The following is a 19,278-nucleotide window of genomic DNA, read 5'->3' on the forward strand; positions in this document are numbered from 1 at the left end:
TACCTACCATTGATGTGGCTATGGATAACTGTGCTAATCCCGCCTACTTTAGTGTTAGCTCCACCTACAGTTGACTTGGGCCCGCCCACATAAGGCCACTTTCTGAATTTTTTCCAGGGTCACTTTAAGTTCCTAATCCGCCCCTAACATATGCTACCGTCTGCATTTTTTTTCTATGCAGGCATCCATGGGAACTAATTGCACAATGGTCAAGAAACATATACAATTCATGTGTCTGGTGTCACATTGCTGATGTGGAACATAATAAGTCAAATTAGTTTTGACGAAATCTACTAACTCTAATATGTGTATTTTACATTTAACTGGATTTACATGCCTGATGCAACTCTTGCTTTAGGACATGGACTGCTGTGTCACTAACTACAAACAAGGGACATTTATATGCAGCAAATACAGTTTTCTTCAGTTTATCCCAACTGGTGAGTCACGTGTTTTACAAGCCTGAGACGCTGGATTTATAAATCTTCAGCACACTGAGGGTTAAGCAGAAGCTGCTTTTACAGCCACACAACTGGGCCGAAAGCAGCTCTTCTCCCCTCCCCTTCTCCTGTCTAACGCGAACACTGTACTGGCAGATTCTTTTGAACCCAGGGAAATCCGTGATTGACCAGCTGTATAAGCTCCGCCCGTTCTGGGGAGGAGCCTAATCAGACTGCTTGTCACGTGGTCGCTGCAGATTGCTGGGGAGAGCACAGCATCATACAGGTAGTAGCATGGAGCTCTGTCTGTGTGTGCAGCAGTGTGTAAGGGTGTCACTGTACAATAGGGAGCACTTATACAGCCTGTATATTATAGAAAGGCTCGATTTATATAAGGGGTGTGTAAAGACTCACATGCTTCATTTCCATAGGTCCAGCTTATCATAGCAGCAAATGTTGTTTGATGCAACTTCCCATCACATAATTGTCACATAACTGCAATCCAGTTGCACGGAATAAGGGCTGTCACACTAGAGTGCAGATAATGTTCCTGTAAAATACATAATAAAACGTCATATTTGATCAGAATTACTATCTGGATCTGGTAATTAAAATATTTGTTAATTCTGGTATGGTAATCATGAACAGGGCCATAACTAGGGCTGTGTGATAGGGGTGACCGTCCAGGGTGCAACACCAAGAGTGGGGTATGAATATTTTAGGTTCATTTGGTTAAAATTGAGGATTAGGGCAGCAAAGTTATGGCTCTGATCATGGAGTTTAGTTTCAAGTATTTTGCACAGATGTATGTGTAGCTCAGTTCTAAACTTCATGAGTAACCACTAAAGAGGTAGTAATTACATGCCTCACCCCACCAGTTACTGTACTATTTACCCACTATACTAAATAAACAATAACAAGAGAAAACTTTTTTTTTTTCTTTAATCATGCATGGCTAATCCACCTGTGTACCAGGGCTTATTCATCTTCCCTCATCAGGAGTTCATAAATTGGTTAGCTGTCTGGGCTGTGGACTCTTAATACAAATAAAAATGATTTATGTCTTGTATAGTGGGACAGTGACTGACTGATAGCCCCCTCCTGCCAAGTTAGATAAATATATATGGGCAGCACAGTGGCGAAGTGATAGCACTTCTGCCTCACAGCGCTGGGGTCATGAGTTCAATTCCCGACCATGGCCTTATCTGTGTGGAGTTTGTATGTTCTCCCTGTGTTTACGTGGGTTTCCTCCGGGTGCTCCGGTTTCCTCCCACACTCCAAAAACATACTAGTAGGTTAATTGGTTGCTATCAAAATTGACCCTAGTCTCTACCTGTCTGTCTCCCTCTGTGTCTGTCTGTCTGTAAGTGAGTGTCTATATTAGGGAATTTAGACTGTAAGCTCCAATGGGGCAGGGACAGATGTGAATGAGTTCTCTGTACAGCGCTGCGGAATCAGTGGCGCTATATTATTTAATGATGATGATGATGATATGTTAATGCATGGAAGTATAATTCTATTTATAATCTGTGTGTCTGCAACATCACTCTTATATGGCCACAGAATGCCTGGGTAACTCCTAATATCCTTTAGTTTGCAGCAGAGTCTACTTTATCCCTATTAAACTGAAGTTTGGCTTACAGTAGCTGTTTTGTGCTGATAAATAGAATAAGTGCTGGTTAGGTGATGCCTTCACCCACATTCAGGTTACAGTGTTTTGGGTTTTCTAAGAACCCTCTCATATTGCGTCCACTTAACCCGGTCAAAGTCTGACACAATTACTACAGCGATCTACACAGACCTATTCAGATATCAATGTGCCTTTTTATTTCAGAATGGCAGTGTTTGTAGACCTGAATATTACGAACTGTACAGAAGTAAAGAAGCTTCAGAGCATTATTGAAATGGCAGCGCATCGTAAGTACCACATAGTCTGGAAATTTAAAGTTTCACAAATATATGGAGATATGATTTAGTCATTGTTGCAATTTCTACAAGTGGTGTTGGCGGCAGCTTCAATTTCCTGACACTGATAAAACCGAATTTGCAAAAGGTGGGCGCTAAGAAATCACGTCATTTGTAATTGTCTGAATGCAAGCTGCGGTTTGAAAGCGGCAATGGCTGGACCCACAGCATGTATAATGCAATCCAGGCTGTGGGTCCAGCCATTGCCGCTTTAAAACCGCGCTGAAGCTGCTGCAAATACCACTTGTCATGAAATTGGTAAGTCGCAATTTCTACATGACCGGTCTTGTCATTGCTATCTTTTAGCCGCCCTCTACTGTCGGGTTTGTCTGCACCGTAAAACCAACTACCACTGATTTAAGCAATGCTTACATTTCACAGCATAGTCGAGCTTTCAAAATATTACAGCCTACCCATCATCTGTAAACAGTGAAGGAAGCTATATGGGTTATGGGCTGATATCTGACAATGCAGTCTATTAAATCACTAGGAGCTAGTGATGTCACTGAAGTATGAGGTCCTGGGAATAACCTACACCTTGTGCCAAGTCTCTGATCAGGGTAGCTGAACAAAAAAAATCCCACTATGATACAGGCCTCCATACTTGCCATCCAGAAGGGCTCTGGGGCAAGGAGCTAATATGGAAAGGCGGGTGAGGAGGATGATTATGCTATATAAAGTGCTAGGTTATTAATTAAAACCCCTTGCATGGAGTTTTGTTTATTTTCCTTACACAATATTCATAAAAAAGTAAAATTTAGTGAAACTTACAATATATTTGACAGCAAGGGGATGCATTGCATAACAATGAAAACTATTTTGATTTGTCTAATTGAAAGGATTGACTGACTATTGGTTCAGTCCACAAAAATGGCTACCTCCACTGTGTGAAAGTGATGGGTCCACTTTAAGTTTTGCCCTCGTTTCTGCGAAGAAAAATACCACCATTGATTCCACAGACTATTCTTTAAATCTTGCAATCCTTTTTTTTTCTTTTTTATGTGACACAAAACCTGATTGACTGTACAAATCTCTAACCCTTAGTGGTAAATGTATCAAGCTGCAAGTGTCTGCCAGGTTTGAAAAGTGGAGATGTTGCCTATAGCACCCAATCAGATTCTAGTTATCATTTATTTAGTACATTCTACAAAATGACAGCAATAATCAGCAATAATCTGATTGCTATAGGCAACAGCTCCACTTTTCAAACCCAGCAGAAACTCTCAGCTTGATACATTTACCCCTTGGGGGAGATTCAATTGGTCGCGTCACTGTAAAATGTAATGCGGCCTGCGCATTATTAATATTATTACGGTGTCACGCACCGGACCGCTAGATCAGCTGGCTCAAGATCTAGGTCTCTCTCTGCTCTGCCGGTGCCTGTCTTGCGCCGCGGCCGCCCGCCATCTTGACCAGAGGTCTGCGCATGTGCAGGCCTATAGGATTGATAAAACCTTGTTCCTCTCCTCATTGGATGATTAGTTACTCCTCACTATTTAAGACACCTGCGGCCCTACTAGCGTTGCCTGTTCTTGGTCCTCATTCCTCTGAGGTATCCATGGAGTTCACTGCTACTGTTCGTGGTTCCTGTTTGCCGTGGAAACTCTACTCCACGCCAGTGGTAATACCTGTCAGCCGCAGATCGTTCCCCTCTACCCCATATCTTACCTGCAAACTGCACAAGTTTCTACTCTACGCCAGTGGTAATACCTGTCAGCCGCAGATCGTTCCACGCTACCTTGTATCTTACCTGCAATCTGGACAAGTCTCTACTCCACGTCAGTGGTGAAGTCTGTCAGCCGCAGATCGTTTCATGCCATCTTGTATCTTACTTGCAATCTGGACTAAGTTACTATTTCGCATTAGTGGTAATAACTGCCAGCTACAAGTACTCCGTTACTTAGTATTATATTGGCAGCTTGAATAGTCTTTACCAAGTTAGTGTACGTATTTATCTGTGATAGTTCATCCATCATTCAAGTCACTCCTGAACTACCTACTACTCCGAGACTTTCCACTCTCCTGCGTTCCACCTTTTATCCAGCTTAAGGAGGTCCCTGCTCCCATCGTGTATAGCTGTATCCGTCCATTTACCATACTCTCCAGAGGGCCGCGACCTGCACAGCGGAAGCCGCTAAAACACATACTTCCTTGCGTGAGTTCTTGGAGAAGACCAGCCGCTGTGTTAGACTCCGCGCCTCTGGTGAGTAAAGTTCTATTCTGGTAAATTCTGGGTCAAGAGTCCTAGTGACTGTGACATACGGTAATAGTGCGCTTAAATACCGTTGTTACGGTAATTTCAACACCCGCTCGTAGCTCCCTGAGCTGCAAGCAGAAAGCCGGATTAATATTACTGTAATAACGGTAATACGTTCTACGCGGTGGTACTACGGGGTGAATTGAATTTCCCCTTATGTATCTAAATACGAGTTCTAAAAAGGAGACTGAGTCTTTTGCCAATAATTTGTATATTGAAGCTACATGAAAAAACAGTCAGTATTTAACTTATGTGCAAAACAGAATACTAATTTGCACCCCTTGCATTGTAACATGGTTTTGTCCAGGAGACTGAAATAAGAAGTTTCTTAAGTTAAGATCCTTAATGAATCAGGCCCCTAGTTATCATTTAGAACATTCTACAAAATGACAGATAGAATCTGAATGGTTGCTATAGGCAATATCTTCATGTTTTCAAACTCACAGTTTAGTAATTATACCCTTGAGAGAGACAGAGTTTGACATATGTCAAAAGGGGTAGAGCTCCAGAGGTATAATTATGTCTAGTGCAGTGAGTGTTGCATAGTGCACAAAGAAGATGTAGAAAGGTTCAGTGGAATAGCTTTAAAGGCTACGTCATTTCTGTCTTATGTGTCAGTTGGATATTTCTATAGTATTAAATTCACATATATGTATTCTATATATCCAATTTACTTATTGATATATCTGCACTCTCTTAATATTCTTTGGGAATATACTCCTTGATGCTTTACATTTTGGAAAGTGACAATACATGTTCATTTTGAAAGTTGATCTGCACATCAGATTTCCTTGCAAAATAACTTATTGTGATCAGTTGCTTGCAGGTGACTGTTCTGTTTTTGGTTTTTATCTTATAAATATTTGTATTTATTTGCAAAATCATATTTCTGTTATTGTACATATACACCAGTGGTCAGGGAACAGGGGTAAATTACCCCAAATGGGGTAAAAATGAAATTCCTGAGGGTAATGCTGCCGATTCACATGCTGTCAGTTGGGTTGTAGACCCCTTTAAATGTGAAACTGCTGTTGTACCAGAAGAGCCTCAAGGGTTGGCAGAGGCAGTTCTTGAGCTTTGATGCAATAATGAAGACCCCCTATTGCATTTGAAAACAAATCAGATATGTCATATTTTTGGATGTCAACAGCTGCAAAGGCATTCAAAATTGCACATGAGGAGGCAGTCAAAAAGTTGCTGCCTTTTGCAACAACCTACCTTTGCGAACAAGGATTTTCCACTCTAACGAACATAAAAACAAATCAGAGAAATCGATTGGACGCTGAAGACGGTACCTAAATTGCTCTGACACCAAAATGCCCCAATATTGATGCTCTCGTATCAAAAATGAAGCACCATCATTTCTCCAAAACCTGAAATTTTGAAGTAGAAGCTTTCAAAGAAATTTTGAATAGATTCAATAAAATTTTGAATTGAATAATTAACAATATATGATTTCCTTCCTTTCAAATCAAGGGGGTAATGTCGGTGTATTTAAATATATTTGGGGGTAAAGGGTAAAAAAGTTCCCTGATATACACAAACACAATGCTGGTTTTACAATCTACCCCTATTGAACTACTCAACTACCATGTTATTGTTTTCTAATTGACCTCGTTGATTTGACTTATTTTTTCATTCTGATCAGTAATATATATATATACTTAAACTTTCAGTTGGCTATTCATCTGTTGCCATCAATCATGTAGTGGACATGGAAAAAAAGAAACCGGTAAGATTTAAATCAAGTTTTATATATTTTATATTAGAATTTTATTACATATTGTAAAAATCTAGGTTATACACACAATATTGCATATTGCTTAATATCTGTATAAGTTCAGAATGTGTGTGCACTATGGTGGTATTAAAGGTACATAAACGATGCCAAATTGAAAGGGATTTTAGTTATCTAAATGTCATATAGATCTTATCAGCATTCATTTTAAAATAAATTGATGTGATATCTTTTTAACATAGACCTGCCGCCTAAACACACACTGCAGATCTATATATAAACCCTTTTACAGAATGCATATTGTTTCTTTCATAGTCCTCCCCTTAATAGTATAGCAGTGAGATTCAGTGACAGGAACCATGGGGAGGCTACAATTATACGTCCGTGCTTTCGCTATATTGTCACATCTGTGGAGTCCATAATATTACTAGTGAGCCTGCAATGATTACTTGGTCAATGTACCTAGGAAGCCGTTTTACAGTAAAGCTCAGTCTGCTGTTGCAGAGTTACCTGTCGCCTCCGGTTGTGTAATGTAATACCAAGGATGAGACTTGAGCTCCCCATCCTCCCCTTTACCACATTGTAGTTTCTGTCTAACAGGTTGTGCATAGGTTAAGGTGGGGGAGAGAGAATCAATAAGTGTTTTGGTTGCATTATGGGTAAGAAAAGGGCATATTCTGGCAATAATTCTAAGGTGAGAAATAAAGCAGAGGGTACAGTCAAGGGTGACACAAAGGTAACATGGATTGAGGAAATAGTGGTGTTTTATGCTGAGGGAGATTTGAAGGAACATGGTGATTCTGGGAGTGGTGAAGATATGCTCTGTTGTGGACTTACTGAGCCTTAGGTAGCTTTGGGACCCTCATGTGGAAATAGCAGAGAGACAGTTTGTCACACAAAATAGTAGAGACGGGTAGAGGTCCAATGAGAACAGGAAGATTTGTGTGTCATCAGCTTAGAGATGTTGCTGGAGGCTGAATGCACAAATTAGTTTCCCAAGAGAAGTGGTGTACAGTGAGAAGAACAGGGCCAATAACAGAGCCTTGTGTGACCACAACAGACACTGAAGGAGCTGGTGGATAGGCACGGAAGTGAACTAGGAAGAAGTGCATCTAAAAGACCAATAAAACGAAGGGTGTGCAAGAGAAGAGGGTGATCAACGTTGTCAGAATAGGCAGAGGGGTCCAGAAAGATTATGAAGAAGTGAGAAGACTGATCATCTACAATATGCTCCGGATACTGGGCATTTTAGAGTGTGTATCTGTTTTGCAAATTCAGCTCCCCTAATTTGCATAGGTGCACTCACCAGTTACTTGGTCTTGAACAGGCGCGCGCACATGTAGCCAAGGGGAATGTGTAGAACTGTGTGCTCCATCTCCTAGTTCAACTTGTTTGGCATATGTCTCCTTGCTTTTCCTTTTTTCCGTCTATATTTCAACGGACATTTGACTAAATTATTATTATTGTATTTAAACTTATTCCTCTGCTGATCTGAAAGGCCCCCAGTTTATTAGCCAATCAAATCATCGGAGTGTTTACAGCAGCATATAGAGTATGTTAGGTGATATGTGCTGATATTTTGAAATTCAGTGACCTATTTGCTAGTGACAGTGAAGACAGGGCTGCATGTGAAAGGACCACTTGGTCTGAGGAGGAGAAGGGTGGTAGACAGGAAGCCAGTTGGATATTAGAAGGAGCAGAGAAGTAGTGATGTGAGGCTCTTGTAAAACTAGTGCAGGAAGACTGTAGTGTTGGGTCTTAATGAAGTATAGTTCTAATAGCCAACTTGTTTAACAAACAATAGATGGTAAATGTATCAAGCTGAGAGTTTTCCGGCGGGTTTGAGAACCCAATCAAATTCTAACTATCATTTATTTAGTACATTCTACAAAATGATAGCTAGAATCTGATTGGTTGCTATAGGCAATATCTCCACTTTTCAAACCCGCCAGAAAACTCTCAGCTTGATACATTTACCCCTAGATGTTAGAGCCAGAGCCGTAACTTAGAATTCTAGCGCCTGGGGCGAGAGAGAAATTCCGCCCCCCTAGCCCTCAATTTTAACCAAATGAACCTAAAAAATTCCTAAATTGCACCCCCCTTCAGCATTGCGCCCTGGGCGGTCGCCCCTGTCGCACAGCCCTAGTTACTGCCCTGGTTAGAGCATTTCTCTTGCCATCTAAGCAAATATGGCTACATATGGGAAGAGCTACTATATCTTAAACACAGGTAGCAAGGTGTATGTAATACCGCTTTCATACTGCCGCCCCGGCAATATCCCGGGTTTTTGCCGGGGCTCGGAGCGTCCCAGCTCAGAAACACCATTCATACTGCACCTCGGACCCGGGAATTTTCCGGGTTGACCCCATTCATACTGCACAAGTCTGTGCCCTGGCAATTTGTGAGAGTCATCACCAGAGCAGTTTTCATTGGCTGAAAAATGGTGATACACAATATAATAATACATTAATAAATAAAGGATACTTCCATTTGGCTTATATATTTAGTCGTACTAGTCTAGGAGGGCTTTCTGAAACATATATTTAAGGGAAGGTTGTAGGAGCTTTTAAAGCTAGGCATTGCATATTTCAATGATTACCCCTAAAGACTAGACTTCTAGATGGAAAATTAATGGCCTTTTTTTTGGCAAGCATAAAATGAATGAGAAATGCCTAATTCCAAATCCTCCAGAGACAGGCAGACAGCCAATCAGCTTGTTTTCTGAAAAACCCGGGTTGCACCATTCATAGTGCAGGCAACCCGGGTCCGACCCGGGAATTACCCCTCGATAAATCCCGGGTTGAAGACCCGGGTTTTTAGACCCGGGATTTTTGACTTGTACCATTCATACTGCACCAAGACCCGGGTCGTTTGAGCTCGCCCCCGGCAAAAACCCGGTATTTTGGTGCAGTATGAATGGGGTATAACTGCTTTTAGACAATTACTAGTTAGGCACAGCTATTAGCAATATCAAAGTGTAAACCACACGTAAAAAGTAATTCCCTGTTTACTACAGTGTAAGATGGAGGCAGACAAAACTCGTTTCAATTGAAACAATTTTGGTGTACTCTGCTAATAAGTATCCATTTGTGGTCCAGAGGAATGCAGTTCATTTTCACCTGTCTTATAGTTTAAAAAAGAAAGAAGTGTTTGAAAATCATCTTGTATTGGAAATAATATTAAAAAATGGCTCTTTAATATATCTAATTTTCAACCATAGTCTAAGGCAGCAGAAAAAGACTGATGATTTGCAAGTAATCTTACCAGTTGAGGCATATGAATTAAAAATCACAAACTTTACGGAGAGGAGCTGTTTAAAATGACCATTCAACAAATAAGGTTTCGTCCCTATATCATCACTGAAGTTTGAATAGTAGGAAAGTTTTTACTGGAACCTGTGATAATGTTTTATATGCATTACTGAGAATGTTTACATTTTCTTATAGGAAATTGGGAAACCCATATCACCAACAGATCTATTTCCATCACTGCCGACTGTACAGGTATTTAAACTAGTGTCTGTATATGTCATAAAATCGTGTTAGTCCTTTGGAGCGAACCTCAGGTCAAGAAATATAATTAGGTACAGTCTTTACTTGATTATAATGCTAAGCAAAGTCTAATATCCATAGCTCTGACGTGCTGGGGCGATAGTGTGTCATTGCAGCTATGTCCATTCTTTCTAAATTGGGCTACAGATTGTCCTTATTGGAAGGAATGTTGTCCATGAATAATTCATAATGCCATGTATTTATGGTGATCACTGAAAGAAATATTTAATTTAAAGAAAAACTTTACAGTATTGTCTTTTTAGAGGTCGCGTTGGCAAAATAGGGGTAGGGGTTATTTGTAAAATAGACATTCAGAGCGGCACTACCACCTACTGTAATATTTTACCAATGTGTTTCTCCCCATGCAGAGCCGGATTTTCTGGTTCTGTATTCTAGAACCAGCACAGCCTCGGGGTGGAAAAAATATCTGCACGCAAAGTGCTCCAGGGCTTTGGTTAAGGGGAGGAATATGTTATTACAATACTACAGGTGTTAGTGGAACTTTAATGTTTGGTTTGCACGTTTTACCCCTAAAGAAAATCCCCATAATCTTGTGTTTTTGTTTTTCATTTAATTTTGTTTTAGCACGTTAAAATTTGTTGTCTGCTTATTGTCTGCAGGGTAAATCGGCTCCGATCAAAATTCTTACTAGACTAACAATTATAGCATCCGACCCGTCTCATTGCAATGTACTGGTATGTAGTTTAACTCCTGCTTGTTTCTTTTGTTTTCATCTTATCAGAAATGTTTAACTTTTTTCCTTCCTCCACACACATAATAAATTATATTGTCATATTATTCCTCTAGCTGCTATTTTAGCTGAATAAATTTGTAAGTATATTTTTTATTGTTAAACACTGTGGGACGCACTAAAGTTCTACAGCACAATATAGTGAGAGAGAGGAGGGTGTGAGATGGGAATCAAAACTGAAATGTCTGCTATTGGGAATCTAATAATGACCATATTCCCAATCAAGGAATGGTGAGTGCTCCCAGGAAACATAATCACCAAATCTGTACTTTGTACTGTACTGAGCTGTTCCTAGGCTACCACGCCAGTGAAGTCAGTAATAGGGTAATTGGAGGGCAATAGAATAAGGAAAATGTCACAAAAGTGAACTTTTTATTGAGCATATAATGGACTTATGCCAGAAAAAACTGTTTTGAGGTTGCTGCCTATTGGAAGATGCAGTAGTTCCTGTACTGTGGATCGGGGTTTGTTTGAGGTTTCCGTGGCACAGTTCGTTGTGGAAGTGTTTGGGTTATGTCTAGATATCTGTATGGAGTGAGAAAACAGGGTTCCGTGTTGTAGACCTGCCTATGAGAGTTGTTAGTCCTACTTGTTGTTTGTATGTGGAGGTGGAGTGACGGTGGTTTTTGTTGGGTGTTTATTTTTTTTTTCCCCAATGGTCATTTCAGTTTTCTCTGTAACACATTTGTTTTCCGGTATTTGCAGTGTTTTGCGGTATAAGCTTTTATGTGGTGATTTATAGCTTTTTTTTTTGCGGTTTTGTTTATAGTTTTTGGGGTTTTTTTTGTCCAAATTGGAAATGTTTATGTCTCTGTGGTGTTTATAGCTCTTAGTATGTGGCTGTTGGAGTATTTATCACATGTAATGTCTTTTAGCTTTCTGTGTTTATAGCACAGTACAGTTCTTGTGGTTGGGGTTTTGTGGATGTTTATAGCCCTAGATAAATGTATAGCTCTTTTTGTTTATAGTGCAGTATGATGTATGTAAACAATCTGCTGCATATATTCATTGTGCTCATTGCATATGATTGCTGGTCTGAGCTTTCTAGGTGTATAGGTATGTGTCCTTGGTTTCAGTGGTGTAGTATGTGTTTAATCTATGTGCTTGGGGGGTGGTGTGGATGATTCTCAGTGTGGTTTGTATTGTCGCGGAAGATATACTGCTCTGATAAGTCTTTTCCTCTGTAGTATTTGTATTGGGCAGGTCAAGGCATACTTTTTAGCTCTGTAGACTATGTTCCAAGGGCTGAACTTCAGGTTTTCTGCTTTTGTGGACCGTATAGGCGGAGATGTGGAATAGTGTGTTTTCGTCTCAGGTGTTACTGTCTGTCTTGTGCGGTACTAGAGAATCTTGAGAGAAAAGTGTTAGGTTCCATGGTTTATTCAGCATGTTTCGTCTTGTTCTTGTTGAAAGAAGTCCCTGAACACAGTGGAACGTGGTTAACCTGATCTGCATTGGTTCTGTAGCAATAATATCATCACCATTTATTTATATAGGCCACTAATTCCGCAGTGCTGTACAGAGAACTCGCTCACATCAGTCCCTACCCCATAGGAGCTTACAGTCTTAATTCCCTAACACACACAGACAGACTAGGGTCAATTTATTAACAGCCAATTAACCTACCAGTATGTTTTTGGAGTGTGGGAGGAAACCTACGCAAACACGGGGAGAACATACAAACTCGTCACAGATAAGGCCATGGTCGGGAATTGAACTCATGACCCCAGTGCTGAAAGGCAGAAGTGCTAACCACCGTGCTGCCCTATAATGTATAATATATCATCTTTTGTAGCAACATATCAACCTATTTGTTATATGTTTATTATTAAAAGTTTACTTGGTCTATGTGCCACTTTCCTTCCTCTACTGCTTTCCAATTACACTATTTGCAAACAAATAAAGACTCCTATGAAGAAACATCTGTCTTGACTATTAATTGAATTCACTATTGCTAATTAAGCATTATGAAAATTTGCACCAAACATAACCAGAGTCTGAATGCTCAAGCTTGTGTTAACTTTACCCGGATTGTGCAGGGGGTTGGGTTTGTTTTTGTATGTTTGTTTTCTTTTATTAAATGAAGACTTATTTTGGTTTTCAATATTCTTTTGATAGAGATCAACCTCACCTTTAACCAGGCTGTATGATATCGTGGCTGTCTATCCCAAAACTGAGAAGTTGTTTCATGTAAGTTATGACAACTAGATTTTACTTGTTGACAAATAAAGTTCAATTACAGATGAAGCATAGTTTGTTTAGAAGTTTGACATAAGTCTCGCTAGATTGGACAAAAATAGTGTGACGGTGTTTAAATAAAGCAACCTGTGTTTAGTTGGCTGCTTAATTGAAAATGTTTTATGTTTTTGTTTCAAGCTATTTGACAGAAGTTTTTTCAAAGTGTATTGCATAATGCTATTGTTATAAGTAAAATTGTATATGGTTTTTTTGCATTGACTTTGTCAGCACTGAAAGGTCTTTTTCTTTTATCTAAGGCTGCTTGCACATCCATTGATGTGGACCTGATATGCATCAATGTAACTGAAAAATATCCATTCTTCTTCAGAAGACCACCTGTGAATGCTGTGAGTTTTAGTAAATAAATTATAATTCTATTTGTTCATTGTATGTGATTGATTACCGGTAAGTTCAGAGCCATTCTGACCGTTCTCACTTAGCAAGCTTTGTGGGCCAGTAACAATGGTTTTAGAACCCAGTTTTCCTCTGTGTTCATCGTTTCTTTATGCTCTATGAACTGCCACTGGCTGCAGAGACCAGCATCACGGGAAAAGGAAAAGCTTGACATGCTCAATGAGTTCTCTTTTACATGTGTCTGCATTGGCCTTGGAGTCAAACATAGCGCTTTCCTTTGCTAATATATTTCTGTTGTCAGGCATAACACAGGTTGTTAGTCAACAGTGGGCTGTCTCAGAAGGTAATGATGTTTTAAATATCTCCAGGCTCTGTATATCTTTCATAAAGATGAGCTGTGGTTCTGCTCTAGTCCTGAGCAATCTTCACTGTAGTAGTTTATTTACTGTCTTTCTCTAGGCGATCCAGCGAGGAATCTTTTTTGAGTTGATTTACACCCCAGCAATCAAAGATTCCACTTTAAGGAGATACACAATATCTAATGCACTCAGCTTAATGCAGATCTGCAAGGGGAAGGTAAGTAATGGTCTGTATGTAACAATCCTTGCCTTGTTTGGTCAGTGTTACAGCAACATTGCAAAGTGCACAGATTACTATGACTTTTTTTGTTATATGCTACAATTAGATAACAATGAGAATCAAAGTAAATGCATGTAGGTGAATCTATTAAGATGCAGTTTATCTATAGCCACTTATGTTTACAAAACCATGCTGACATTGCAGCATGTAAGAACATCATGATCACAGTAATGGGAACTCCATAGCAATAATGTTACACTGTGGGGTCTCAGGAGGGCAATACAGACTCCCAGCTTCACATTTTGGATACCTTTTATGGTTGCATTACTGAATTTATTTTGTTTCTGTTCAGGCCAAAAAATCATTTTACATTTTCATTGCTATAGGTTTCTGCCTAGTAATGCCTAGAAACATTGCCCCTGTTGTTTTTATCATAGTAAGTTTACACAATATAGATCATTCTAAGAAATGATACTCATTTTATACTGTGAGGAATGTGCACTCTTTGGCTTGGCAGGAGCACTTCAACTACATGACTCAGTGGATGGCACCAGATGATGGGATTTGGTGATCGTGGTCAGACATAGGGCGTGACAGCCAGTCAGGGCCCTACATTTACCTTATATGTGCATTAAGATATAGAGGAACTTTGTAAAAAAAACCTTGACTTCAATAGAAACGGAATACAAAGAAACTAAACGTGACTAAAAACATTTACTCTACTATAGTATATACTTTCTTTTATCTTGTAGAACATTATTATTTCAAGTGCTGCAGAAAAGGTAAGTTCAGTTCTGGTTTATTGAAATGTCTTTCAAACCGATTTTAATTATCATATTTGTGTATAAATTCTATTCTATTTGCAAGCATAATGTGACTGCTGAAACCACTTTCTATCTCTATCGTTTTAAGATTGAATGTACTAGTTACCAAGATTTCAGAAACTTGCATAATGTGTTCCCATTATACACAACAGATTACCTATATGGCCAGACATGTTGAAGTGGTTTATTTTTATAGATTTTTAGAAAGATGCACCTTAAACTATTTTCTGTAAATCCTTAAAAAATTAGTTTATTATAAGGAATAGATTGTCCCATTGTGGCACCTTGGAGATCTTTTTTTTTTTTTTTTTTTTTTAATTATTATCACAGAGAACCTCAGTGATTACTGAATCCATATCACCTACTCTAGGACTTGTATTATAATTAACCACTAATTCCATGAGAAGGTAGTACAATGTAAACTAGTTTGCACAGATCTGTGTTTCTCAATGTGGCTTCTGGCTGCTTTAACCTGTTACGCCGGTCATACGCACTCCAGTATTGGCATGAAATTGGTTCATTTGTGGCCAAAAATTGTCACTCCCGAGTGATCTGTTCAAAATAATTGCTTCAATGTGTGCGTTCAGTGATCTGGCAAATGCTGTAAGAGGTCCACGTGTGACGAGTCCACCCAGCCTGAACCGTCAAGTTGGCCACCAATGTGGGGACAAACGGAAACGGATCCTGTTTGGCACTGAGGTCGGGTGAAAGGATCAGCCAGGATAAGATGTTTGCTCAGCAAGATATGTTGGCCACTGATGGGCAATAACTGGATGAGACAGAACTTGGCAACATAATTGAATCTTCTTAATCTTTTAATGCAGAACCTATAAGCCATAGTGGAGAAAAGATCTTCATGCATTTGAATTTATTCCTTAGAACAGTGATGGGCAACAGGCATTCCTAGGGCCTCATGTGGCCCTCTGAGCCTATACTTGCTTCCCCCACCTGATCTATTGTCAGATTTCTTTGTTATAGCTTTTAACACTTTAACACTGTTATTATAGTTATGTATATTTTTTCGATTAAATGTATTGTTTTTACTTTCTACTGGCATTAAGGGTAATTCTCAGTGCTTTTGAAGGATAGAGGGTCGCCCGTGCAGCCCCTGATGTGTATCTGATTGCATTTCGCTGCCTTAGAATGTAGGTAACTTTTGTATTTTACTTTTTAAATCAAAAGTGACACAATTTTGTTTTTATTTGCAGCCAATAGAACTGAGAAGTCCCTATGATGTCGCCACATTGTATCCTTTTGTTATTTGCATCTATGTAAAGCAATTAGAAGGCAACATGTTCTTTGTCTAAATAATTAGTTGAAATTGATGTACATTAAACTGATTAAAATAATACATTAACTATTGGAGGGAAAAATGTCAGAGTCTTTGAACAAAACCATGCAATATGCATTGCTCCTAGGAATCTCAGCTCAGAGACTTGTTTTATGGGATCAAATGTTGCTGACACATCTGTACTAATATGATCTGTATTATAAGCTTTGTTTGGCCGCCTCAATCATCTGAAGACACTTAACAGTAATCGCTGTGGGCCAATACATAGGGGTTTATTTAATGACAGGCTGAAAAGAGCAATGCTATAGCAATCAATCAGATGTCCGCTTTCCTTTGTCTGACTACAGTAGACTGCTAAATGTTGATCTCCCATTGCTGTGGGTTATAGCATGGCATTCTACTAAATAATCCACATAACATTGTGATTGCAGTCTACAGTATTTTTTTATTCAGCTGCATATTACTTGTGCAGTACTCCCTCGTTGCACCCTTTGTACAGAAGCTAGAAGCACAGTATCGTTCCAAATTTCAAATGTAAGGAAATGTTCAAATCAGCCTGCAGAACAAAATGACATTTTGTCAACTCGTCATGTAAGTTATTTCAAAGGTCCCAGCAGATCCAAGGGGAACACACACCTGGGGGTACTGTGAGTTCCTTGCTTTGTGGATCAATCTCTATAAATTCACCCTCAATTTCCACCAGTTATATTCTTTTAACAAAGTACATTAAAATGTCAACTTCTCTATTACGCTTGTCTTGACCTGTGGTGGTATAGGGGGAGTGCTGGGTTTCACATTTATATTTAGAGAAACCCATTTGGATATTATTTAGATTTTTCTGTACTACTCACTTGATGTATTCTTTTAAAATCTTCCTTTCTAGAATGTTGTTGGGTGAAAAATATAATTGTGTGTAAAATTCTGAACTCATTATCAGAGGTTTGCTGTTTGGATTGTCTGAAGCATCTGCCAAGGCTGCCCTGTCTGTAAATTGCCGATCTGCCCTTCTTCATGGTGGTAAGTTTGTATCATACAAAGTACTGCTTGTCCTTTCATAGACCAGATATGCATAAACTCTATGCACCCTGCATAGATCAGCACTTACTCCCTTAGCAATGACCAAATAGCAAAGTTAAATGTAGAAGAAGCAAAGTAAAACTTGCATATTTATAGAAATGATTTAATAATCCCTAATTTTTATGCTGCCTTTGCCATATAACACTTTGCCTATATGGTAAATATAGCCCTGCAGCCTGTGCTGGAACACAGGTTTTTATTAAAACCAAATGAACATACTATTAGACATTCATATACAACAAGGCTTGTGTATTACTGAGCTGAATAATAACTGAAATAGTTACTTGTACTTATTGCTGAAGCTGACATGTTAATGTTGTGCAATAGGGCAGAGCTTCACTGTATCACTGAATTAGGATAATTTATTACTCTTCTACTTGCTTTGGGGGTGCACATATCTGTATTATCAGTGATGTCATTGCAAAATTGCCTGGTAATACTATATGTCGCTTAATTAAGTGTCTTGACCCATCTCTCCACCTGTTCACTCATTAGTTGCTGCCTGTGATTTGTTTTTGCTATTTTTAATGAAAGGGTAGAAAATCGGTGTATTTTTTAGACCCAGCAGCCTATCGGGAACATTTTAAAGGGGAACAAATACAGATAGCCCAGTGACCCAGCCCAAGGTAGCCCACAATGGGACTGGCCCGGAGGGATTACTACACACAGGCCAGCCAGCCCCCGACTACACCATGCTCTCAGCTGATGGTATTCAGTGGACTGTTTCCAGATTTGTCAGCACACCTGTGTATTGAGAGAGTGTGATTGGGGATTTCTAGGACTATAGTACTTACCCATTGTGCAGTTCCATCCAAATATTTGATCATCTACTTGGATGGAAAGACCCTTCAAATAGGTAAGAGCTTTTCAAAATATCCATGACCTTTAAAGTCAAGTCCGACATTCCAAATAGATAAGAAATGTTCACAAGTCCCTTTTTGTTTTTCCTCTGGTGGTTGTTTCTTACCCCCAGTAGTTATGAAGGAATTAAAAGCAGTCAGCAACTTCCATAGAAAGGACACCCTTTGTTGTTGAATGAGGCTTGGGGTGATCTGGAGGAGAAGGGGTGAGAGTATCTCTAGGCATAAATCGAGTGATTCATTAGGGGAGGATGACAGCCCAAGAATTATGTTGAATCTTGAGGAAGAGACCTTTATTTTAGATCTGCCTAGAACTGTGGAAAATCAACCAATAAGAAGCACCTACCATCAAAGTGGGGATCCGACAGGAAAACTAATATAGAGCCAAGGTCCACAATACATTTTTTTTTTAGGGTTATAAATTATTTCAATGTCCCAAGATGCCAGCTTAAATGACCTTCACAGGTAAGTTAGTATTATCTCCTTGATACCCGCAGAGTGCAACTACTGCTAGTGCAGAATCTACCCTGCCACGTTTGCCTCTGATTTCAGAGCGGTCATCTCTTCCTGCTTGTAGTTGAAGTGCAGAATTGGACATTTTGTTGTATATTTGTTCTTATATGTACAATGCTAATAACAGAACTTATTGAGGGGTTTCCCACCCACTTGTTGTGAATCATGCATGTACTGTACTTTAATCCTGTTTTATTTCCATTGCGATGTTCTAACGTGGTAGGCAAAAGCCACAACATATTTAATTGTGTGTTTTCACCCTCAGAAACAAGAAAGACAGCTTTTGGCATCACACGTACGGTGAAGAAATCACAAACTGAAGAAGAGGAAGGAGCAACAGGAGAACCAGTTTGCAAAAAAGCGAAAAATTAATAAATTTTATGTTCATTTTTCAATCCAAATGTGTCAAAGTTCTGCAATGTGTTAAATATATACCAATAAAAGAAAATTGAGAGTGTAAATGTGCTGGTAGGAATTATGCATAGCACTTTATGTAAAAAATAATAAAAAAGACTATTTTCATACTTTTAACAAGTTTATTGTTAAACAGCTGTACAGAATATATATAGTTACTAACAAAACCATAAAACAATAATGGAATAGTTGAGATTATATATAACAATATTAAATACTTTGCTCAAAATCCCATTTGTGTACTGGCTTAGTTTTGTGGTTTCACACTTGCCAAAACCTGCATTAATGATAAAACATAGAGCAGTTCTAGAAGTGATTTCTTCATATAGTTCTGTTTTTGTTTTTTAAGCCATGTTATTTAAAGTGCATAATGTGTCTTAGGCTGCGTTCTTGTGTATGTTCGGCTCACAAAAAGGCTGCCTCCGT

At 39.1% G+C, this 19,278-nt stretch overlaps 1 protein-coding gene across 2 annotated transcripts; it reads left to right on the forward strand.

The window, feature by feature from the left end:
* Window positions 1–632: 632 nt before the first annotated feature.
* Window positions 633–19,086, forward strand: RPP30 (ribonuclease P/MRP subunit p30). Of its 2 annotated transcripts, none has more exons than XM_075216422.1 (12): window positions 633–726; window positions 2,275–2,357; window positions 6,339–6,394; window positions 9,847–9,903; window positions 10,572–10,646; window positions 12,821–12,892; window positions 13,198–13,287; window positions 13,754–13,870; window positions 14,626–14,655; window positions 15,906–15,943; window positions 16,926–17,005; window positions 18,704–19,086. In XM_075216422.1, exons 2-12 carry the CDS (start codon window positions 2,276–2,278, stop codon window positions 18,808–18,810), a joined length of 804 nt encoding a protein of 267 aa, XP_075072523.1. In that variant the 5' UTR covers window positions 633–726; window position 2,275; the 3' UTR covers window positions 18,811–19,086. The 2 variants fall into 2 exon arrangements, with proteins under 2 accessions (XP_075072523.1, XP_075072525.1); XM_075216424.1 differs by lacking the exon at window positions 633–726 and adding an exon at window positions 752–838.
* The last annotated feature ends 192 nt before the right edge of the window (window positions 19,087–19,278 follow it).

This window comes from Mixophyes fleayi, chromosome 6 (assembly GCF_038048845.1).
Source record: "Mixophyes fleayi isolate aMixFle1 chromosome 6, aMixFle1.hap1, whole genome shotgun sequence".
NCBI lineage: Eukaryota > Metazoa > Chordata > Amphibia > Anura > Limnodynastidae > Mixophyes > Mixophyes fleayi.